The 25290-nt window shown below is 38.8% G+C and overlaps 1 protein-coding gene across 1 annotated transcript; it reads right to left on the bottom strand.

Annotated features, from left to right (window-relative positions):
* Positions 1-772: 772 nt before the first annotated feature.
* On the bottom strand, positions 773-24452 carry pnocb (prepronociceptin b). Its single transcript, XM_088325518.1, has 3 exons — positions 24318-24452; positions 8930-9191; positions 773-1535 (listed from the first exon to the last, which is right to left on the bottom strand). The coding sequence occupies exons 2-3, from the start codon at positions 9065-9067 to the stop codon at positions 927-929; spliced, it is 747 nt and encodes a 248-aa protein (XP_088181644.1). The 5' UTR covers positions 9068-9191; positions 24318-24452; the 3' UTR covers positions 773-926.
* Between the last annotated feature and the right edge of the window lie 838 nt (positions 24453-25290).

Genomic DNA, 25290 nt, shown 5'->3' with positions numbered 1-25290 from the left:
TAATGTGCGCTCCCTTCTCAAGGTTTCTTCATTTTCCTCATGTTGAGGTTTTTGAGTTTTTCCTTGCCCTCATGGCGGTTTTAGATCAGGGGATGGTGTAATAATTTGCAATAATCTGTGGTCTGTGCAGCCCTTAGAGACTCTTTGTGATTAAGGCCGTCACAAATAAACATGACTTGACTTGACTTCTTTAATGCAATTCCCCCCAAAAATGTCATTCTGGGATCGTCACAAATCCCCCGAAAAATTACAGCTTTTCATCATTTTAATATTGCGGACTACCTTCTAGTATACTTTATACTGATATTCCAATGTTTTCAGATGTTTTTTTTTTTTTAGTTTTATCTATAGTCGGCAATATTAAAAACATTTCAGTTGATTTTCCTTTATCTAGAAAGTATTTTTTTAGTTACGGTACATTACAGAGAATACAGATATTTAACACGTTTTTTGTTTTTTTTTCAATTTGCTGAGACATTCCTGTAGTTTTGTGTGTACTGTAGTCAACCTAAAGTAGGCCTATGAGGTTGTCCTTGGTTAAAACAATCTAAATTCCACAGAGTCCACATGTCTGAGCTCGAGCGTAGAATTCAATCTGATTGTTGAGAAACGGCAGAATTTTAAACTGGAATGTCTAGACATTCCAATTGTTTTGAACCAGATAATTGCCCAAACTCGAGCGCAAACGAAGTCTAAGTAGCAAAAGTCACACTCGTTTTTTCCAATCTAGTTCGGCCTGTCTCGCCATGGCGACACACAAAAATATATTCAATTGCACTTCTCTAAATTATTTTTATTTCACAGGACGGGATGGTAAATATCGATCATGGTCAAAGCATTCCTTGTTGTATGTGTTGGACATGACGATGGAGGAAGTCAGAGTCCGGACTGTCGGGAAAGTGATGGATTGTGGTACGCCGAGGCGGTTACAGTTTGTTTTGCCACCAGACTCTCGTCACCGGGGAGACGTTGAAGCGGCCGCTGCGGCTGCTCCGCATCCCCAGGTACTGCCTGAGCAGCTGGTTGACCCGCTTTTGACTGTTCCATTTGCGGGCAGATTTGCGGACGCCTATGAAACCGCCGTAGCGCTTCTGAAGCGATCTGGCCGGGGAGCCCATCAACTTCCGGTAACCGTGGCGGCCCCGCTGAAAGCCGCCGAAGCGTTTGGATAAGCCAGCGGCCTCGGCGCTTTCACCCCGCTCGTCCGACTCTCCGGCGCGGTTGTCCAGACGTAGGGACAGACTCTGCACGTCCTCCCCCGCCTCCGTGGACTCCAGCAGCGATGAGTCGTAACGGAGGTCGCGCCGCTCCAAGGGGGCCTCGTCCTCATCCAGGTCCTCGTCTCGGAAAGCCGCCGATTGTACTTCTCTGTCGGATGTCAGATCCAAGGAGGTCATCTGCTCCTCTGCCGCCGTGCTCTTGAGCAGGGTGCCTCCCTCGCCCAACGAGGGATAGACGGCCAACTTCAGGGCGTGCTCACACAACTGCCAGGTGAGGGAGGAGGAGACTTGACCTTTACACTCCAACATGCACACCTATGGATGCAAAGAGGCGGCATATTCATGTGTATGCCGGGTGCACACATTTTAAGATGCATTGTGTAGGTTGTCCATTTTTTATCCACAAAAATAAAGAGTAAATGCAGCTTATAGATTACAATAAAATTATATTTATATTTGAGCACTAGATGGCTCTGTATTGCCTGTCGCGAATTAGGGCCATTGCCACAAAGCAGTGTGGTGTCAGAATGGTGGACAAACATGCCGGCGACCTAAGTTGGGATTCCACTTTAAAGAAATACAAATTTCTCGACTTATGATTTTGTTTTTATGTATAAAAATTGACATTGGTATGATAGTTTATGTAATGAAATGAAATGATCTGCATTTATATAGCGCTTTTCAAGTCAAGACTTCCCAAAGCGCTTTACAGTGTGCTCGACATTTCCCAATAGCAGTCGTGCAGCCATGTAAGGCGCTAACCTGCTTATCGGGGGCAATAGGGGTTCAGTGTCTTACCCAAGGACACTTCGACACGTAACACGGAGGAGCCAAGATTCGAACTGCGATCTCTTGATGCCAAGACGAGCACTCTACCACCTGAGCCACTATTTTGTCTAGTATTCATCTCAATGCTTTTTTTAACCGAATGAAAGTATTTTGTACCACTAGGAGGCACTAAATATTACACACTGTCTCTTTAATGTCATTGAATCAGGCATGTAAATCTCTCACCATTACGAGAAATTCTCCGTTTCGAAATCAAAAAGGATGACCTATGAGAATTGTATAAATTTGAGGGGAAAATGTTTTAGGGTGGGGGACATTGTGAGATCTCCCAGACTGAATCGGGCATTTGAGGGTGCGTAAGAATTAAAATCATTGTCGTTCCAGTGGGCAGGAGTACTGTATTTATTTGTGTGTAACGTGCAATAAATTCTCATTCTCACACTATTTTTATTCATCATAGACTAATGTTAGCAAATGGAGAAAACAGAAAGTCGTCTGTTTTCTCCTTTTTTAAAAAAAAAAAAAGAAAAAATAAGAAGATAAAGATAACCAGGGAAACAACACTTTGGTCTATCTGATTTAAAATCAGACTTTGAATGACATGACGTAAATAGTCAATTTTATGTTTGTATTGTGTTCATAGTTGTCAGTAAATTATTTGAATCATGGCTGCACGTATCAACATTTGTCACATCAAATGCAAAATTTTATACCGATTTTTGATTAAAAGAGAGAATAGTGATGCACGTTATACATAAAAGAATATGGGTTTTCCTCCACACCCGTATCACCTCTTTAAACCCAGAGCCATTTTCATGCCGGTTGATGACAGGGTAGTGTACATTGGGTAACAATTCAACATTTCAATTTGGATCAATGGTATAACGATTTAATTCAACATGATGTTACTCAAACTTTTACTCATAATGCAATTTCTTTTTCATTGACACTTTAAAGGAGTTGTACAAGATTTGGAACTTTTCAAGTCGCGTCCGCCATTTTCTGGCTTGTGCCATCACTGTAGCCTCTGTCAGCTCCTTCATTGTGCGCGTGCAATTATGTGCATGTTGTCAGACTCAAAATCGTTGGGAAGTTATCAGGATCGATTGTGAGTTACAAATCCAGTTAGAATTAAGCACAAACATTCAATAATACAATTGATATTCTTGTTATGAAATCACTTACAGACTCCGCCCTACTTACAAATGAGACGATCGTTAGTAAGTTGAATTTGTTTGAAAGTTGCTTCAGTGCTATATTCTGTATGTTTATGGATTGTATAAGTAACCTGTACTGTTTTGTACTAAAAAACAAATATTTAATAAAACAATATGCTTCTATAAAGATAAATAAAGTTGAGTTTAACCTACTTTTGGAAGATGCGCTTCAAGAATTAAGCAACTCCTCCAAGGTAAAAGCGGCCCAATAAAAGTAATCTGACCATTTTCTCAACCGCATTAAGCTTTCTTATTTAACTTTCATTTAATTTCTTCTTTACACTTTACACCAACCATATTGAATGGATGCACAAGATACTAAACGATAAAATCGTCAAAGTTCTTAGCGCTAACACACGAATTAGGAAGTAGAAGCTGGATTTCTTCTTCGGGGTGGATACTGGGTGACCTCTCACAGCGCCTCCACACGCCGGTAGCGGAGGAGAGAAGCATTACAGTAAGTTCCTGTACTTGGAAAAAGGCGCACACAATACAAAATCTAATTTACAACAATGTCCGGATAATTTTCGACATCTTGAAAAAAACGTTCGTATCTACCGTTTTACGTAAGTGGAATGGTCGTAAGTAGGGGAGCGTCTGTATTTTTTCGTCATTTTTGCTCTGCAATGGGTGCGCACACTAAAAGTAATAATGCACTTACTATCTGTATTAGAAGCATGCCTTTTCTCACTTTCAGCATTTTCTATGATTGTTGGAATTCTGTTGCATATTTCTCTATGCAGTGTAGTATGCTACACTAACAAATATACAGTAATAATAAAAAAAGCGCAGGGACAAGCATGATATGACTGTCCACCGTTCTCCTTTGCCCACCCCATGCTCCTACCTAATGTGTTCCGCCCCAAAGAGCTTTGCTAAAAGTAAGATGAAAGCAGATTGGCGCTGTGAGAAAAAGGGCTCTTTGAACTCATTTAGGCGTTAACCCAATAGAGAAAATATTTAACTTTCATTGACGCCTCAAATGATGCCTCCCACCTTTCAATGAATTCAATGAAATTGTTGGTCGGTTCAAGCCTGGTGACAGTAAAAATGTTATGATTTATATCCTTTCGCGTGGGTTGTGTTTGGTTCATGATGTCCTTCTTGTTTCCAGCGGTGTTCATCAACCCAGCGACAGCTACGGGTGAGTTTTATTTTATCAATTTTTTTTTATCTTTGTTGCTTTGATTTTGGTCTTTTTAGAACTTTGATGACTTCTAATTTAATGAACATTTGTGCCCAGAAGTACTTTTTCAGTAACAAAAGCTTGACACGTTTTTTGCTACAAACTGTATGTGGAAATTGGTCTTGGTTCATCATTCATCTTGTAAAACTCAAGGACTCGACATGGTTGGCTGATTTGTCAGAAAAGTAATGGGGCGGCGTTACCGGCATGGACTAAAAGTCCAGAACTAATCGAACACGTCAATCACACTATGGAGGTCACTTGCTCTTTGCGTCGTGATTGACAGAAGCAAATTAACTGAAAATACTGTTCATATAGATGTCAGTTTTTTTAGACGGGTACTTTAAGCGTAGGAAGTATTTGAGGATTTTTTTTTTCCAAAGTTTTCTAAAGTTTTCACAGCGATACCTTGGTACTCCGCCATAATTTGTTTGTGATAGGTGATCGAATACAGAATCGTTCAAGTACTGAGAAGTTATTTTCCCCCACAGAATAATGGTATTTATTTTTATACATTTATACCTACAAAACATTCATCTAAACAATGACAATTGTTTTTGTTTTTGGATAATAAAGATTCAACACGCTGAGGTTAAACATATAATACAATTTCAAATCATTTACTCTGCACATCATACCATTCTAGTATTTCTTCAACTCTACTGGTCTCACTGTTTTTCTCCTTTCCTTCCTCTTTTCATTAACTTATTTGGGACTCGTTATCTTGTGCAAAAAGGCAGAAAAAACACAAAATTACAATAAATTCTCAACATGTGTCATTGGACTGACTATCTCTCTTGGAATGTTTCCACCAAACCAGGCTAGAGTAGCCGAGATGGCCGCTCTAAGCCACATGTTTGGTTGTATTCGAGTTGTTGAGTTCCGGTGTTTTTTTTTGTGTGTGCAAATACTGAAGCAAAATGTACTTGAATATTGAGCTCAAATACAGATTTTTTTCAAATACAGAGTCATTCGAGTCACGAGGTATCCTTGCACAGCACTTCCATATTGCTATATGGATAGAAAAGTTGACCATCAAAAAGTGGGAATCCAAGTCCTCTGACTTCTCAAATCTGCCTTGAGAGTCAAATTGTTATCACAAACCTGCAGACACGAAGGAGGATGAAAGGCGAGGGAGTCCCCCCGCCAATCTATCAACGAGAATTAATTATCTTCCTTCAATGAAATGAGCACAGTGTGGGATTCTCCCAGTCGGATCAATGATACAATCTCCCAGAGTTTAGGACTGAGAGGCCTCTTGTAAGCAAAAGAAAAAAAAGGTGGTGCACATCCTTCACTATTTAATGATAAAAGTGCGCTTTATTATCTTTTTAAGCAATTCAAAGCCATATGCTTTAATTCTTGCGTTGCATAATAAGGATTTAGTTATTTTTCTATTGTTCCTATTGTTTTAGTCTGTTAAAGTCGAGTGGTTGGCACTTGGCTATCAAAGACCAATCTGAAGAATAACTTCTAAAGGAACATTCCGAAGTATATTCACCAATCACAATTACTTTACTCCTTATATCCATAGCTGAAGCTAATGCTGCTACCTACTATTAAATTCATGCAGTCAGAGAAGGCATTTGAGGAACCTTAATCGAGTTTTTAGACAAATTTTCACATGTATTGGGAAATTAATCAGTTGTACAGTATTCCATCAATTTTGGTAGTTAATCTGTTTCCTAACCACTCTTATAAAAGTGTATGTATGTTATGTATGTATTATAGCATAACACAAAGTATGTGTTTATTTGTGAGAATTACTGCAAATGCGCAGCTCTCCTCATCCCAGATAATTTTATGCTGCAAAGCACCGTGTGACTAATACAGAGACGATTAATATTTGCTATTTCCGGGTTATTCGCTAAAAAAGGCTCAGGTTCATTAGTTGATTTCCCTAGGACTTTTTCATTTCATTTTCTCCCCCAACGGCATAAATGACACAGGTGTCTCCATCCATATATAGTGTAAGTCTATGCTTATGGAGAGCCCTATTTGAGCACAGCTGGTACATAGACTTGATGCAGCACTGGAGAACACTTTTGGAGCAATCAAGCACAGTACTTTGCTGATTTTTGTGAGTGACATGAATTAAATCATCTTTTTTTTTTAAACATTAATTTCTAAAACGACATCTATTTGGGTAATGATGTTAGTCGTGCTTGGCCACGCACCTGATGAAATTGCTCTTAAACAGCATGTATACGCGGTTATTTGATTTTCAATAGTCCAGGAACAGAAAGCAGTTCTCTTGTAAAGGCGCTTGTAAAAGTGACGCCTGGATTCTGCAATGTACATATTTATCTATTGAACATACTAATCTGCAATGTACCAAGGATGGGAAAGTCGAATAGCGACAGGGCGAGAAAATACTGTACAGTCATCGTTTGCATTAACATGGCCTCAGAGGCTACACGTTTCCAACGCCGTTCCATTATAAAATCAAGATGTTTTATTATCCTTATGGTGCTTCTCTGATTGAGAGGAGGAAATCACTTTTTTCAACATCCACGCAGGCCACATTACGGGCAAAAAATCCCCAGCGGTATCAAGAAAACCACCGTGATACCTAACGCATGTTAATATTAGCGACTTTTAATGGTAAAGCAATTCAACCTCATGCCAACAAATCCTATAACGAGTCGATAGTCACGCTGCGAGTCCATTTTGCTCCAGCTGTGCCCCACTTCCTCCCCCCATGAATGAAGTCAATTTCAGCCTCAAGTCTGGGAAAAGTAGCCCCGCACGCAATCTCATTTCCAAACAGCCGGGGAAAGAGTCAAAACAGCCGCCGGGCAACCTGGAATTGCCGTCGGATGGCTAATTCAGCCAATAATGATGCAGAGGAAGACAGCTGAGACCTTTATGGAAGATGTAATAGAAGGATGTAATTGACTGCTGCTTAGGCTCATCGGCCCGCTGACTGACACTTTTGATCAGCAAACTCATTGTTCCAAAGATGGAATCCCCGAGCCGCTCATTGTTTTCAATGCCATACGCTGGCGAGAATGTATGTCCTCCTGATATCACCATTCTCCGGGGTAAAAGTAATTAAATTTTCAAAACAGTTGTTGTCTTAGCCCACCTACTTGGTGTAAAGCTGTCGGAATTCGTGTAATATGACTCCCGCCTTAGAAGTCAGAAAATATTCAGCACCATTATCGGCAAAAGATGTGAATCTTGTATTTAGAGAAGATGGCTGGCACTAAAAAAACAAACAAAAGAACTCTGAAAAATAACCTAATTGTGCTTTTAGTTTTTGACATATGACTATGGAAGTCATGCATTGTCTTGAGATTAAAAAAAAAGAATTTATCTGGTGCCTGCACTGCCAAAAAAGCTGACAATTTTGTTTTTTTTTTGTTCTTTAAACTTGAACTAAATTTCTAGTAAAGTGAGAACATTTTAGATAAAAATAAGACCAATGATCTAATCTACAGATGGAAGGTGGTGTTGTTCATTTATTTTGTGCATGTATTTCAAAAAAGCTCATTTTAAATGTTTTCTTGTTCTAAATATTTGTATTTTCTAGTCAAAATGTGAACAATGATACAGAAAAATAAGCAAAATTCTTCTTTATGGCTCTTTTCATGAGTACATATGGCTCGGAGATAAAATCATACTCATGCATATTTCTTTCTGTATTTTTCCAAATCTGGCAAGCGCAGAGTCGAGTCTATTGCTGACGTACCACTAGTATGTGGAAGGTTTGGTCCATTATATGAAGGGCGTACTTCTCACAAAAATTTACAGCAACAGACCCCATTTTGGCTGTTCGTCACTCGGGAATCCTTTATACGGAGGTTTAATGAACTATTTAGGTTCACTGTTGAGACACTTAATGATAAAATCCTACATAAAAAATGTAATCAGCCAGAAACGCCAGCCAAGCACACAAATCAATTTGATTGAGTTAGCGGCAGGATTGGGCGGAACTATGCAGACGGCGTGCTTCTTGTCCGCCCAGCACATTGTAGGTAAATGCGTCAGTATCTTCGTTTGCAGTATTTTTTGACATTTATTTAAAAGAACACTGCTTGCACCTTGTTTTGAAACCGTTATTTATTAAAAACAAAAACAAAAAAACTTCCTGACCCCTGCTCTAGATCATTTTAGTTTAAGGATGATTTATATCCAAATGTGATAGCCGTAATTTTCTCGTTGTAGTTTTTTCCTTTCTGAATCACTATTTGCATATTTATTTTGATTTGTTACAGATACTAACAGAATGAGTGATATATTTTCTTGGCTAAGGCATGTGTGTGTGACTTTGAGTATTGGAGGACTTGTACAATGTTTAGAATGGATGTAATCTTAAGTCGTGAAAGCACACATGCACTTCATGCAAGATCTATATGTCAGTGTTAGGGTGCTCATAACAATATCAATATCGGTCTCCAGAAGCAGGATTGTATCCTATTGTGCATCCCTACTTTACATACATATGTTTTTAAAAATATTTTTTATGGAATTTGTAGGGAAGTAAGATATCTGCTTCACGCATATTGACATACCATCGTGTCAAAGGCCTGCTGCAGTTCTTGCTGCTGCAGAAGCAGGCTGCAAGCCATGCACTCTCCCTGGCAGTCGCATTTTCCAGGGTTGAAGAAACAAGGCAGTAGAACCAGCAGGCACCACAAACGCATCTTCATGGCTCTGCACACCCCCGATAGGTGAAAAAAACACAGGCCAACAGGCAGGAGAGTAGGGCGAGTCGGGAGGGAGGAAGGGCCCACAATCGAGAGCTGAGGTCTGGGTCAGGGATGCAAGTCGAGCCTGGGGGAGAAGAAAAGTATTTGCTCAGGATTGCGTCAGTTCCTCATCCAAGGGATTATTTATTAGCATGATTTTTTTCCCTCATTTTAGGTCCAAGCTTTGGTTAAGAATTGGACAGTGTTGCCGCAATATGATAAACAGATTATAACCCGAGGCAATGAATTAAAAAAAGAACAAAACAAGTAAGCCTTATGCATGCATAAAAATTCAAACAAAAATATCAGAAGACAAATTATCTAGTAATTTTTTCAGTGCACAGAATTCAGTAGGACCCCGGGATACGGTGTCCCCGCTTTATGATGTTTTTTCGTTATGATGTGCGTTTTTTTGGTCCCACGCTAGGGCATTTTCCCCCATTTTACGACATCACAAACAACTTATTTCTTGTGCACAAAAACCTTCGGGATTTCTTGCATATATTTGTATATAGAATTACATCTTTATGATGCTTGTCTTCTATTGGTCTACGTCATACAAAATGCTTTTCTGCTATTGGTTTGCATCACAGTATCATTAAAATGCTAATATGCTATTAACTGAATCACTTCCCATGATGACTTTCTCTTTTTTTCAACTCAGAATCTTGTGTTTGAGTTGACAATACAATATTATACTATTTGTATTTGCCATGGGTCCAGGATTTGTAATGCTAAAGCCAGGGTCTCAAACGCACAGCCCAGAGGACATTTGCAGCCTCAGGGGGGTAGTTCGAGGCCCTTCCTTAATAAGAAAGTTTAAGGGACAATGTACACTATTTGACCACTAATGCAACCAAATATGAGTGCTAAAAACACAAGTAGGAATGAAAAATTCAAGGCTCAAAGTGACCATAAAGCACCATTTTTCTTCTAATTTTATAAACACCCTTTTGCAAGTTTTTTTTGTAGTAGCAAGATGGTGGACAATTAGTTCATCACCCTTTAGTTGAGGCTCATGCTATGTAAAATATAACTTTTTTGTCCTATGAGCATTTAAGAAAATTCACACCTATATGATAGTTCATGTAGTTTTGCTGATTATTTAAATCAAATTTTTTTTCTCTAATAATTGACATTTTTTTTACCAGTAGGAGTCACTGAATAATAAATATTGTCCTTTTAAGTGCAGCCCTAGCGGATTATAGACTAATTTGTTACTGATTGACAGATTTATATAAAAAATGTTTAGATCTTATTTTGTGTAATTTTAAAAACTGATATTTGAAATCAGTCAAAACTTTTATCGGAATTTTTTTTTGTGGAAAACCTATTGGCCTTTCCTCACCCAGATCCTTTCTCTGGCAGCCCCCAGGTTAATTGAGTTTGAGACCCCTTTGGTAAAGTGAGAAGCAAAAACATGCTAACTATAGAAATGAATCTTTCTTCGGGCTTGTTACCATGGGTTACTATTTCTCACTAAATGGCACTGTGCGATCCCCACTTCAGAACAGATTGTCGTTTCCCTAGGGTCTATTGGAGGGATCAGGAACCTATGGCTTGCGAGACAGGAATGGCTCCATTCATAGGTACATATGGCTCAGAGATAAAATCAAGCTCACGCAAATTTCAACCATAGCGTACCAATTCTAATAAGGGCCGAGTTGAGTCTAGGGCGCACATAGCCAACATAGCACTAATACAAAAAGTATATAAAGAGCTTACTCTCCACTACAGTTTACAGTCTAGCTGTCACACCAACAGACCACGTTTTGGCTTTACATCGCTAAGGAATCCTTTATCGGCATCGGCTCACTACAGTTTAACTGTACAGGTCAGGTGTATCAACATTTCGTTCTGTGTGCATTGTTACAAAGAATGACAATAAAAGTAAATTCTATTCTATTCTATTCTATATGAAAGCTCATCAAATAATTTAAGTTCACACAGAGCAATTTGATTGGGTGAATGTTAAGGGTGAGCGGAGCTATGCACTCAGCGCTCTTCTCCTAGCCTAGCGCCGCCTACACCGAAGGTAAATGGCCTGTGTCCGCTTTTCACGTTCTTTTGTGTACTTGCGTGTAATGTACACGGGAACAGTCACGACGAGTATTCAATGCTTTTTTTTCTTCATCGATAATCTACCCACTCGCCCACTCGATTTTCACTCACTTTCTGTGTGATGTACTGAGTGTGAAATTATTGAGCTGTCAGCAGCTCACATCGCAAGAGCTTTCAAGACATTTACAAGTGAGAATTTAACTATACTCTTGCAGCTCCTTTTCTTTTTTTCAATAAATGTCAATACTTTTCATAACGGGCTTTTAGACTTGGACTCTAGGAAGTATGTTATTTTTTTGTTTTTGGGACCTTCTTTCCGAACTAAACAATGAGCCCCTTTTGTTGTCCCTGGGGCTAACTTGTTCCTGATTTCCCTAAAAAGACAAAAGCTCATTACTTACAACAGCTAGTAAGCTGTTGATTAAAACAGTTTTCAGAAGCAAAAAGCAAAAGCTAATTGGACAAAGTTAACACTAATCAGGTTGTTCAATAAATCTCAGCGATTTTAACCGCTCTTCTAAGTTTTTATACGCGACTCTCTTCAGGGATGCTTGTTAACAACGTAAAACATTTACATGTGTTTATGGAAGACGCCGGTAGGCTAATGAAGTGGAGAACGCCAAAACGAAGCCCCCGCAGGGTGACATTTTCTAAGCATAGCGGGCACATGTGCTTCATCTGCTTTGTGATCCGTAGTAGACCCAACAAGCCAGGCAGCTGCATATGGGGAAAAAGCAATTTACAATGATCTGAGTGGCTGTTATTTTTTTCTCCACTGCTCTCGTAACCTGTTATATTACAAAATGATAGGGGTGCCACCCACACCAATGCGTAGTGACCAACATTACTATCTTAGGGGTCTACTGCATTTGTAAAATAAAATGAAGCTAGTTAATGATATTTAGTATGTTTTATTTTGATTTACGTTTTTGCTGTGAGTGCAAAATCCATTTTGAAGATCCACTCGGGTTACCAAATGTGATTCTCACCCGCCTCTTCTGGGGAGGGGGGAATTATAGCCTTTGTCACATCATAAGACATTTTGCTCCCATCCAAAATGGTTTCGAAGATGCTTGCTGTGCAACTCCTCCGAGGTCTATGCATAACTTTGGGAGAGCCCATTACATCTAATCATGAATAGATGCCATGACTAGTTTGTACCTCTGCTGTTTTCACAAAAAGCCTTTTGCACCACAAAAGATGGCATTTTTTGAAGATGTAAGCATGGGTCAGCAAACTTTTTTGTGTGTTTTGAGGGCCTACTGAGAACCGTGACAGCTTTTTTGTTTCTTATACATTTTTTCCATTTCTCGTCAGCACTATAATTTGAATTTATTTTCTCATGCTCTCTGACTAAAACTGATGTTGATAGATAAAGGAGGGAACAATTGAGTGGATGGCTGGTACCGCCAGCTAGATACTTTGTAGTTTTTTATTGAATTGACAGATGTGTGGATAGAGAAATACTGCTGCTAGCTATATAACTAGCATTTTTTTACTAATGGCTACAGATTGTTTTTTTTTTGATTGATTGGATGGTATGTGGTGATAGCAGGATACTATATTTAGATAGCTTTTGTTTACTGGTTGGTAACAGTAGATAATCAGCTGATTTATTTATTTATTGATTAATCGATTAGGCATCATTTAGATACCTGGATATTGCAGCTACCTTGCTTGTTGTCAATTGTTAACAATATATTGATTGATTTGATAGATTTCACAGGATTTGTGTAGATAGCTTTTAGATAGCTGGATACTGCAGGTAGCTGAACCTTTGTTTACCAACTGCTAACAGTATCTAGACCACTGGTTGACTTGATGATTGATTTATTGTACGACATGTAGATTGCTAGATACTGCAGCTAACTAGATGACTTGTTGCTTACCAATGGTTAATGATCGACTTATTGATTGGCCTTTTTGTGTAGATAGCTCAACACCTTAACTAGCTGAATAGCTGGTTGGTTGCCAATGGCTAACAAGATTGTTGATGGGATGATTTTATTGATTGATTATTGGATTGGATGGCATGTTTAGGTACTGCAGCCAGTGAGCTAGCTTGTTGTTTACCGCTATCGATCGATTGATTGAGTCATTGAGCAACTAGATCAGGGATCGGGTCTTGTGGCTCGCGAGCCATACACGGCATCATTTGTAGATAGCTGGATATTGTATGTGGCATATATGGCTTTTTCATGAGTACATAAGTCTTGGAGGTAAAATTGGACCGCAGCAGATTTCTCTCTGGCTTTCCAAAGTCGGGTGTTGAGATGCCAATTTTAGTCGCTGAGAAATCCTTTAAATGGAAGCCCATTAAAGACAATCCTATCCTTCTCGTTTGTAGTGTTTTGTGACATTTTTACAAAAGACCTTGCACTTGGTTTTGAAACAATTATTGACAGTCAAAATGAGCTTCAACATCTTAAGTATCTGAGTGAAGGAGGCAAATTTGAATTGTTATGTTATTGATATGGGACACAGGCTGTGGTATTACTATTTGGTAGATTTAATCAAATCATCAAATGTTACACAGTGAAATAAAATGTGCTGAAGAATTATCTTTTGTCTGGAGAGCGGGTTTAGCGGTTTTGTTGCATTTTGTCTTAAAATATGAGGCGTGCCTCTCAAATTTAAAAAAAAAATAGTATTGCTTTTATGGCTCTGTGGGTCAAAAAGTTTCCCGATCCCTTGGCTAGATAATGCAACTGGCTAGACATTTAGCTTGTTCTTTACCAATGGCTAACAATATATAGGTGATTGATTGATTGATTGATTAATTGATTGATTGATTGGCATTTGTGGATACTTTAGATACCTAGCTTGTTCTGTAACAATGGCTTAAGATTGATTCATTAATTGATTGATTGGTTTGCCGGATTGTACTTCGTGTTAAAAGACAAAAAGAAATGTAACAAAATAACACCAAAAAAATAAACATTCTATAAATGCTAACAAAAAAAACCCAAAGGGGAAATAATTTTTTTTGTTCTATATTTTGTTTTTGATAGCAGACAAGAACAAATGAGGATTTTAAACATGTGTTTTAGTGCAATACCAAAAGGAGTCTATCTAGTGGGAGTCGCGGATTTAGGACAGAAATTTCAAATTGAAGTCTTTTCAAGCGAGCAATAATTGGCCTGTGATTGAAAAGAGAGCGTGTGTCAGGAGGGCGGATTGATGAATCATCACAACAAACACTCTGCGCTGCTACGGCAAAGAAGGTGAAATGTGGTAACGCACATATATCACAATAGGTGTTGATTGGCTGATTTGGATTGGGACAAACATTCAGAAAACAGTCAAATTGTGAAGCCACATCCCACCAACAGGGATGTCCTCCCAGAATCAGATCCACCATCAAAAGAGTCTCGCAAGGTTTCACACAAAACGCAGCAGTGACTAAAATAGTGACGGCAGGATTATTTTTTTGGGGGTAGGACAACATGTGATGTACCCCACAGAGGTAATTGAGCCATTAGGCATGCTGGGACATCTTATGTGCTTTGCCAACACATTTCCAACCGCTTTCTCTTTTCTTGTTTTTGTAATCTCTTGCGTTTCGAAGTTAATAGGGATCAAACCTTCTCGCAATATACAAAAATCCGTGAATTAGCACCCCCATATTTAACATGCACTCTGCCAGCCCCCGTTGCAGCAATAGTTGACCGCAGATAAAGGATCTTGGCCGCCCGGGTGCTTTTAATCTTAGGTGGAAATAACGGAAAAAAGAGTGACAGTCCCCGCTTGCAGATTGGGGATAATGTATCGCAGCCACACAAGTGCAGTTCATTTAATGGAAAAAAGAGCCCACACGCATGGCAAAATGTTGCTCTCTAATGTCTAAATATTGTAAATGTTAACTAATTAAGGTTATAATACTGGTAATGATATTAATGAAAACAATTCAAACTGAGAGTGATACTTAAAATGAGCAGCAAGTTATCTTGTATCGTAGATAAGTTTGCATGGTTTACTTAAAATGATAAGTTATGAATGAATACTTATAATATTAAAAACAGAAAATAAAAATATACATACGCGCAAAAAGAACCCAAAAATATGTATTACATCACATTTTTTCTGCATTTTTGTGTGAAATTGAAGAAAAAATCACAAGAATAAAATAATCTTATAAATACAAAAATAATTGTAACTCACTGAAATAAACAAGTTTTACAGACAAGCTATTTTTCACACCATCACACGTTATGAGTCACTCAGGTAAATAACACAATCCAAACCATGTTGTCCCGAATCCGTTTTATGACTGCAGTCATAATCTTTTCTCAGATCAATGCGTTTTGCCACAAAACGCATGGTGATAAAACGCTAATGAATCTCCTCAGGTTGTAAGGAATTAATGAGGTAACGTTTACGAGCTGTGCTCTGTAATAAGCAGAACGGGGGAAATTTCCATCGGTAAAAAGTAAGCACATCTCCTGGAAAGGGTTGAGGAACCGCCGTGGCCATACAATCAATTGTCCCAAGCTGCCACGGTTTGAATTGAATTAACTTTATAGTCATTAATAACAACATAAGTTACAATCTTTAAAACAAAATTTAACGTTGACTCCAGGAAAAACATTTAACAAAAGCCTAAAATAGTAAACTCAGAAAAAAGAAAAAACCTGTAATCCTTGTTTATCACGGTTCGAGGAGATTTGTACCCTCGGGATATGAAAAAATCCGCAAAGTATCCATCAGTCTTTGTTTTAAGGGACCTGTAGCACCTGCCAGAAGGCAGATGGTGGCTAGGGTGAGAGGAGTCCTTAATAATGTTTTCACCAATGTCCTCCAGACTGGGCAGATAGTAGCCTATAATGTTCTGGGCTATGTTAATGGCTATCTGTTAGGATTTCTTAATAACATTGTCGGCAATGTCCTGCGACTGAGCAAAGAGCAGCTGATACTTTTTTGGGCTGTGTTGATGACTCTCTGTAAGGAGTCCTTAATAATGTCAGCAAAGTTCTTCAGACTGAGCAAAGAGCAGTCCATGATTTTCTGGCCTGTGTTGATGGCTCTCTACAAGCAGTCCTTAATAATGTTGTCTGCAATGTTCTCTAGACTGAGCAGAAAGCAGCCCATGATTTTCTGGGCATTGTTGATGACTCTGTAAGGAGTCCTTAATAACGTTGTCGACAATGTCCTTCAGACGAAGCGAAATGCAGCCCATGATTATTTGGGCTGAGTTGATCACTCTCTGCGGTTTTTCTGTCTACAGCCATGCTCCCAGCAAAACACACAGCGATGCCGTATACCAATATACTCTCCATTGGCAGGAATTAACAAAGAGGAAGAAGGTCGTTTTCAGGTATTAGCGTTGCAGCACGAGTGTCTAAGTGGATGCAAACTAGAGAGCAAGAAGGTAACAAAGGAGGAGACATGGAGAGACCTGTCGCTTATCTGTGCATTAGCAGCCTCCTTTGTGCCTGGGCCTGGCACGCCGGCAGCTAATGGACCAGATAGAGTGAGTCACGCCTGGCTTTTTCTTCTGGCGTCCCCTTTCTCCCATTTAAGTCACCTCCGTCACAGCCGCCGATGCTCATTTCAATCACTATTAGCGTTATTAATAACTCGCCCGGGCTCCGCTCTCCTAAAAGTTGCGTGTATCCTATTAGGGCCCTCTTTTGAAAGCACAAACTTTGTACTCCGGTATTTTTAGGATCAGGCAAGAGGACACGTAAAAGCGGCGCGCTAGTGTTCCTTGTATGTATGCTTTGATTGATTTCCTGTTTTCAAAAGGTAAAAACGACAATTCCAGGGTCTTCGTTAACACTAATGGAAGCCTAAAACAAGCGCGCTTGTTGTGGTGCGCTGTTTGGAGTCTGCTTAAAAGCATTAGAGGGGATGGAAGGGCTATTTTGGAGAGTAGAAGGACATCTACCTCTTTGCCGTGCTCCATTTTTATTTCTTGTTTTGCTGCCTTGATTCATTTAGAAGGAAAAGCATGCTTTATTAGTGTGTCTTGATCTCCCCCCCCCTTTTTTTCCTAAAGCAACTATGCCACTAATGAGCTCCTCGGTTCTAGGCATAACGCTTGTTCTTTACAACCTTTTTTTGGAAAGTTGACTGCGTAGTAGACGCACTGGAGCTTATTGACAAACGAAAAAGGACATTTTTTACCCATTATTTCTCCTAAAAGCATTTCCATTGTTCTTTGTCATTTCAAAATAACTAGTATGCTGTATGCACAACATTGTCTTGTAAAAGCTGATAAGAAATTCTCAAGATCAAACGATTAATAGCCAGCATTGGAGAAATTGCGCAAATGGCTCGTATTTTGATTTATGTGACTCAGTATCAGCAGCCAGGATCGCAGTACTCTTATCTCCAGTGTTGATCGCAAACGAAATTGAGCTGAAATACGTGTAACTGGCGCATCTTTTTTTCTACTCATATGGATTCAAACTCATTCATTTAAAGCACATTTTGGTTTAGTAAATACAAATCTGTTAGGAAAAAACTTTGCCCCTCCCATAAGTCTTTTTCTAGAGACCCCAAAACAGAATGCTTTTCCAACTCATTTTGATAAAAAAAAAAAAAAGAGTTTGAAGATAAATTTGCTCTGGACCGGAACATAAAGGGAAATTAAATCTGAAAGATATGAGGGAGCAAGTCCTAAACTAATTTGTATGATGCCAACAGAACCTTAAAATCACATCTTAAGCTAACAGGGAGCTAATGCAGGTTAGCTAAGATCGGGGTAATTCCATCAAACTTTCTTGTGGAAAAAAATATATTTTTTAAATTGTTAATTTGTCATGTTATGCTATAGTACCAGCTAAGTGTTTTATTTTGATCCCAAAAAAATTAGAAAAATTTCGCAAGAATGTCATATTTCCCCTCAAATATTACTCTTTCCACTGTCAGGTAATTTTTCTAATTTAAAATATTAGTATTATTTTAGACTTAGACATTTTTTTCAATAAAATAAGAAAAGTACGACATCGATTTTCAGTGGATTTTTTTTGGGAAGGAAAAATAGTAAAATATACAGTTAATATCGTAAAATAATACAAAAACCATACTTGAAATAAGCAAATTACTTCCCAATGAATACTGTTTTTATAGTCTTCATGCACAAGCTGATTTTACCTTATTTTTTCCTTCATTTATTTTTAGAATTTAGAATAGTTTTGTAAAAAAAGAAAACTAAAACATTTAAACTTTTTTCACTAAGGTATATATGTGTGTAATCAATCCATCCATCCATCCATTATCTGCACCACTTATCCTAAGTAGGGTGCTGGAGCGATGGGCTGCCCCCAGCCATCTTCGGGCAGTGGGCAGGGGACACCCTGAGCTGGTTGCCAGCCAGTCGCAGGGCACACAGGGACAGACAATTCGCTCGCTCATTCACACTTAAGGACGGTTTGGACCGTCCAATTAACCTGGCATGCATGTTTTCGGAATGTGGGAGGAAACCGGAGTGCCCGGAGGAAACTCCTGCAAACGCGGGGAGAACATGCAAAATCCGCACAGGAAAGTTGGTAGCTGGATTTGAACCCATGACCTCAGAACTGTGCCGCGCTAACCACCGCGCCGCCGTGCTGCCCTTGTGTAATATATATATATATATATATATATATATATATATATATATATATCATCTCATCTCATCAGCTGTACCGCTTATCCTTATTAGGGTCGCGGGGGGGCTGGAGCCCATCCCAACCATCTCCGGGGAGTGGGCAGGGGACACCCTGAACTGGTTGCCAGCCAATCGCAGGGCACACGGGGACAGACAACTCACTCACTCAGTCACACCTAGGGACAATTTGGACCGGCCAATTCACCTGAAATGCATGTCTTTGGAATGTGGGAGGAAACCGGAGTGCCCGGAGGAAACCCACGCAAGCACGGGGAGAACATACAAACTCCGCACAGTAAGGCCGGTAGCTGGATTTAAACCCACACAGGAGGTTCCCACGACCTCAGAACTGTGCCGCACACGCGCTAACCACTGCGCTGCCGTGCTGCCCGTGTGTAATATATATATATATATATATATATATATATATATATATATATAATTAGCCCTCGACCCTAATGAGGATAAGCGGTGCAGCTAAAGAGATGAGATATAATTAGAAAAACAAGATAAATGTTTATAGTTAGAACTTAAAACAGTAAAATAATAAAAAAATAATAGTCAAAGTAAGCTAAATTACTTGTTTCCATGGACATTAAAGGTGGAGTGTGTCATTTGAGGTGCCATTAACCAGTTTAAAGTAGAATATTTCCATATTAATTATATGTGAACAATGCGCAATTGAATTCAAAAAGCCTTTATATATTTTTTTCCAATCGGCCTAGTTGTTTCTATCTTTTACCAGTGGTGTTCAGGATGTGCAACACAGTAGGAATCGGGGGGTGGGCTGGAGAGTGATTTCATGCTCATCATCATTTTTTTTAGTGTAGTATGAAAATGGCAAAACTCAGAACATTTCTGTTTCAAATGAAGTCCAAAGGGTAAACCCAACCCACAAAAAGATGAAAGATGAAAAATTATTTGAGCGCATCTAAGAAATGCACGTACTTGCACGTGCCACACAGGGACCTTGACAGAGGCTTCAATGATGACTTAAGCCTGAAGACGAGTACAACATTTTCAAATTCCTGACAAAAACTTAAACTCTTGTCTGGTGCATTTCTTTTATTCCTATTCCAAAAAGTTCATCCAAACTATTCATTGATGATTAATAGAAATGTTTCATACGACCGGTAAAAAATCGTCAAATAATCGTTGCTCCTCTGGTAGCGCTATTACATTCTAGCTCACCTCTTTATTTGTGTGTTTGGCCACCTTTAGAGATCAATCAAGCATATGATTAGTATTATTTTCCCCCCAGTTGGACTGGATTCTGCTAAATTACTTCACCGAGCCGATTAGCCGGATGGGATTTTATTGCCCGACGTGTCCTTCATAGTTGGGAACGCATTGGAAGTCGCACACTATAATGCTCGACGCAGGAACTACCTCGTCGTGGTTTCACGCTCATGTATTGGTTCCAAAATCCTGATCGAGTTTGATTTCACGTCCGATTCCTAGTGAGCGGCAAATGAGAGGACCTGCCGCCATATTACGGAGTCGTGTCTGGCGGCTGACATCTTTGGGCCATTGATTCCTTTGCTGTTAAGCCGCGCTGACACTCGCACAAATCCATTGGACACGCAACCGGAGGAAAAGCAATCGACCGCTTTTGACTTTTACAATGGCGCTGAGAAAGATGGACTGCCAAATGGGCCGGCAAAAGGGCCGGGGTTCGGCCAGGGTCTGCACGCCTGGAATGAAACTTTTCTACATAGCCACCGACTTCCACTTTCTTTGAGGCTCACAGATCGGCATTTCCTTGATCGTTTTGCTTCTGTTTTAACGTTCTGTCGTTGATCTGTTATTAAGTGTACAAGCCAAGAAAAGTAAACTTTCTCACTTTTTATTATCAGTCAGGTGTAAATATGAGTTATTTGTGAAGCTAAAAAAAATACTAAAGCAATGAGTGCAGAATTACTTATCACGCCTTGTTCTTCTAGAGCTGAGTCTCATTAGAACAATATCTCAACACTGTATTTGTCAAGACCGAGATTAAAGTACTGATGTAAGTAGTTTTGGTCAGTACCGGGTTTGTACGAGTCCTTGAAATCCTTCAAAATGCTTGAATTTAAATGTGGTGTTTTCAAGGTTTAAAAAGTGCTTGAATTTTGCGTGAAGTGCTCGTGAATGCTTGAAATTGGTATGTTTTTGGGCTGTCAGAAGTTAAACTTTTAAAGAATTGACTTGGTTTGCACCAAACTCAAATATATCATTAGTGTTGGTAGGATCAATAATAATGATAATTATTATTAACAATATAATGTATTATTTCTAAATTGGATAGTACTGGAAGAATTGGAAAATTGGCTTTGAAAGTCCTTTAAAAGATCTTGAATTTGACCACGAATAACGCTGCTTTTAGATTTTGCTCAAAAATAAAGACCAGTCATTTAAACAAATTGCTGTATAGTGTTTCCTTGCTTTTTCCTTTTTCAATCAATGTCCCAAAATTTGTCCTACATAAGAGCATTTATTGATTTCAAGAAGTGTGATTAAGGTAGTGGGGATTTTTTTATTGCATAGTTTGATAAAACTAGATTATTTTCAAGTACCGTTTATGTTATATGTAAAATACTGTATATACCAGAAAAACACAATATCAAATAAGTATTTTCTGTACAACACACAATCTAGTCCATTTGAATAAAGAAGGTGGGAATAAGTCATATATTTTCTTAGCCAGGGCATGTGTGCCATTCAGTATTGGACAACTTGTATAATGTTTTGAAGTGGCGTATTTTCACATTTTCAACGTGCCCATAATCTTAAAACATTAGTTTTTCCTGATGGAATATTTGTATATTTATTTTTTATTTATCATAGCTACTAATGTGTACAGCCAAGCTTATGCCAATTGATAAAAATGAGTGATATATTTTCATAGCTAAGTCATGTGTTGCATTCAGTATTTAAGCACTTTTTTATGTTTAGAAGTGAGGTTTTTTTTACAATGAGCACTTAAATCATGTTCGCTTTCTGCAATTTCTGTATGTAGGAATTATGATGATTAGAACAATATATTATCATTATACAGTGAATATTACTGGCAAACAGATCGATCTTCGTTATCATTACTTTTAGGAAACATAACCTACAAAATGTTACAGTAAACAAAAACAAAGACACACATACATGAATAAAAAGTAAATAGTATTAAAATAATAAAAGTTATCAATTATCAGTCTCCAGAAGCGGGGTTTAATTGGTGAGAAAAGAGTTGGCATATATCGCTAATCTACAACATCTCTAAAATAATCTCTTATTAATTTGGATGCTTTTCTTTCATAGATTAGGTTCCAGAGTTTAATCATTTCCTCTTCACGTCACAAACTTGAATGCAGAAATATCATGCGGCTCGACGCGCGAGCATACGTCCTGCAAACAGTCTCCATCCCTCATGAAACAATTCCTGGCCGCCGAGTCATTTATCTGCCAACGACACATTAAGCAGCCATTTTCTCCAACCGACGTCTTCGCTGATAACGGCTCGCGATTATGCACATTCATTACCATTATCATTAAACTCATCACCATCGTGCGCTTTGCATAATAACAGCGTTTGACTGATTCCCTTCCCCAGCTTTTTGCGTTTGAAGGAGGAGATAGTCACCGGCGGGATTCTTCTGTTGTCAAAAAATTACTAGCTAACGCTTAAGCACCAGTTAAAAGAGCAAAGCTGCTTACGGAAATTACATTTATGTTAAATTGCGGAACAAAAAAAGAAGCATACCGAAGGAGGGGAAATGAAAATTTCTCTTATCGTAATTGTCATTTAGTTATTACTTTACGTGTGTCACGACACAGGTTTGTGACTGTAAAAGTAGAGTTATCTCACAATATTGCCCAAAATGGTAATCCCACGGTAATCCCTGATTTACATATGACATACTGGATTTATTAACAAAGACATGACTTTCTGGAAATTGTTTTTTCCTTCCAGCATAATTGGTAACTTTTCATATGAAAAAACACACTACTCCAACAGAATTTTATTTTTTTCGTAATATTGCAAAGTATTTGCGCATATATGTCGGGATCTGGCTTTCTATCCCCCTGGGGGGGGAGTGGCTAGGTAGTGCCCACCTGCACCTAATCATTCCGGCTTCTTGTGTTGACTAGCTGAGACATCAGAGGTTGTCGGGTCATTGCCAGGTGTGTTTTTTTTTGTTTTTTTGTTTCTGGTTTGGATATTTTCTAATTGGTTTTGAGGACACTTGTTTATTTGTTACGTTGTTTCTGGATTTTTTTGTTAAACATCCTTTTTTCAGGATGTCTGTTTTGGTTCCTGCTTCCCCCCCATAATACCCGCAGGTCCTAACAATATAACCATAATAAGCATATCAGCTTTCCTTTTTTGGTTCTATCATACACGGCTTTCAGAGATAATTACGGTTGATAGTGTTGGAATGATTGCTTATTGTTGACGATGAGGTATTGCAGAATGCAGTATTTGCTTACAACCAGTTGCAGCACTGTTGAGTAGGTCTATGTTTCAGAATAGGAATCCTCCTTAATGATTTATTAAAACCAGGGGTCTCAAACTTGTGACGTGTTGCCCAATTAGTTTGCGGGCTGCTGTGACATAACTACAAAGTGCAGCCCATGCAAATTATGGATTAATTTAGTACTGACTGATTAATTCGTACAATAAAACTGAATGTTTTTGATTTTTACATCTTTTTTTTGTGTGTAAATTTTTAAAACATATTTGAGATCAGTGAAATGTTTCTAGCCAAGTTTTTCTTGTGGAAAAACAGATTTGGCCCAGCTTTTCCCAGATCCTAGCTTTGGCAGTCCTCAACTACATTGAATAAGAGAAAACTGCTTTAAACACTCTGTGCCATTGACAGATCTTTACGTCAAACCAGGGTTTCAACCAGGCTGTTTCTTTGTGTTGTTATTTCAGATACTGTAGATTTTTTTAAGATATTTGAGAACAGTGGAATGTGTTTATTGAAGCTTTTTTTGTGGAAAACTCCATTTGGCCAGGCCTCACCCAGACCTAGGCTCTGGCGTCCCCCAGGTGAATTAAGTTTGAGAGTCAAAACACTGTACAATTGACAGATTTTTAAGTCAGACACCCATCAACCACGCTGTTTTTTCTGATACTGTACTGTATTGCTCACACCTGCCAAGAAAATGTGAAGGATTTTCCTCCTGCCTCGTTTACTTTTTTTTAATAAGAGTTTCTCCAGTCAGGTTGAAGTCATCAGCACCTCAGCCCATCACCAAGCACTGCTAAGTGCCGCCTCAGCACAGCGTGGGACTATCTTGTTAATTAAGTAGTAATCGGTTACGGTGTGGGCCGCCGAGCAACAGGGATACAAACCAAGTAGTGACAAAAACAAATAAACTACGCCAGCCAGCCTCCTGGTGGATATTGTTATTTAAAGACAGGTCTCTTAGGATAAAATCACAACGCAAAAACACCACCAGAGCTCAGGAAAAACTGTTAAAGGCGCTTATTGGTATCCGCTTTGGGTCGATTATCCTCAAGTGTTTTTTTTTTTGTTTTTTTTTCTGCATGGAATGTGACAACGAAAACTTGCCTACCTTTATTGATAAGCAAGGATGGAGTTGTTCTCAGTGCGCGTCTTCAGTTTTGTAGTCTCTGCTTGTATCCTCAGGCTAAAGGTTTGAACAAGTGAACACATAGCAGCTCCTGTGAGGCTTCTTATAAAGGCGCACCCCTTCCCTCCTGGCTCAGCACCGAACCTCCTCCCCCTCAAACAGCATCACAGTGCGAGTGGGGTGATTCCCCCAATCTGACGTATCCAACAGCACCTACGCCAGCGTTGTTCGTCTTTATCCGGAAAGTGATGAAACGCTAAAGATATTAACGACAATGCCACCTCACGGTCACGTTATTTTAATTGAAATATGCAATTAAGAGATCGGACAATGATCGACAATTATAGGCGGTGATGACAAATGGCGTATGGAAATTCTCTTTTTTATGAGTGGCGATTAAGAGATGCTTATCAAATTTCAAATCAAATTTGTTTGTAAAGCACTTTTCAGGCAAAAGAATGCCACTCAGCAAAATAATCCCGCTCCCTTCCACATCCGACAACCTAAAACACGTCATACACAATGGTTAAAAATACAATCAAAACTAAACTAATAGTAATAGAGATAAAAAAATGATTATGGCAAGGCACAGACTAACCATGTGAGAAAAGGGACCTGAGGGAGGCTCATCCACACTGATTGGGTTTGCAGCAGATGGCCTCAGGATTTTCAGCCATTAAACCACATTTTACCAGTGCGGTACCCCCAAATGAGGAAACACGGAAATATCAAAATAGAAATAAAAAAAACTGCACAAAAAAAATGTAATAAAAATGGAAGTATGATACAGTAAAAGATTAGAAGATAAACAGATCAAAACTAAATAAACTTTATCATTTAAAAAAGTGGGTCTTGAGCCTCCTCTTAAAAATATCAAGGGTCCCTGTTATGTTCCGAGGTGACTCATATAGGAAACTTAGCCAAGTGAGAGATCTTGATATTAAGAAGAAACTAT

Source organism: Urocampus carinirostris, chromosome 20, assembly GCF_059441175.1.
Source record: "Urocampus carinirostris isolate Australia breed hairy pipefish chromosome 20, RoL_Ucar_1.0, whole genome shotgun sequence".
NCBI lineage: Eukaryota > Metazoa > Chordata > Actinopteri > Syngnathiformes > Syngnathidae > Urocampus > Urocampus carinirostris.
This window is presented reverse-complemented; position numbering and strand designations above follow the sequence as displayed.

Excerpts from the sequence above, each read along its gene's own strand:
- pnocb (XM_088325518.1), bottom strand. The coding sequence starts at position 9,067 with ATGAAGATGCGTTTGTGGTGCCTGCTGGTTCTACTGCCTTGTTTCTTC. Across the intron at positions 1,536-8,929 it reads AGCAGGCCTTTGACACGATG|GTGTGCATGTTGGAGTGTAA; the intron begins GTATGTCAATAT and ends TTGCATCCATAG.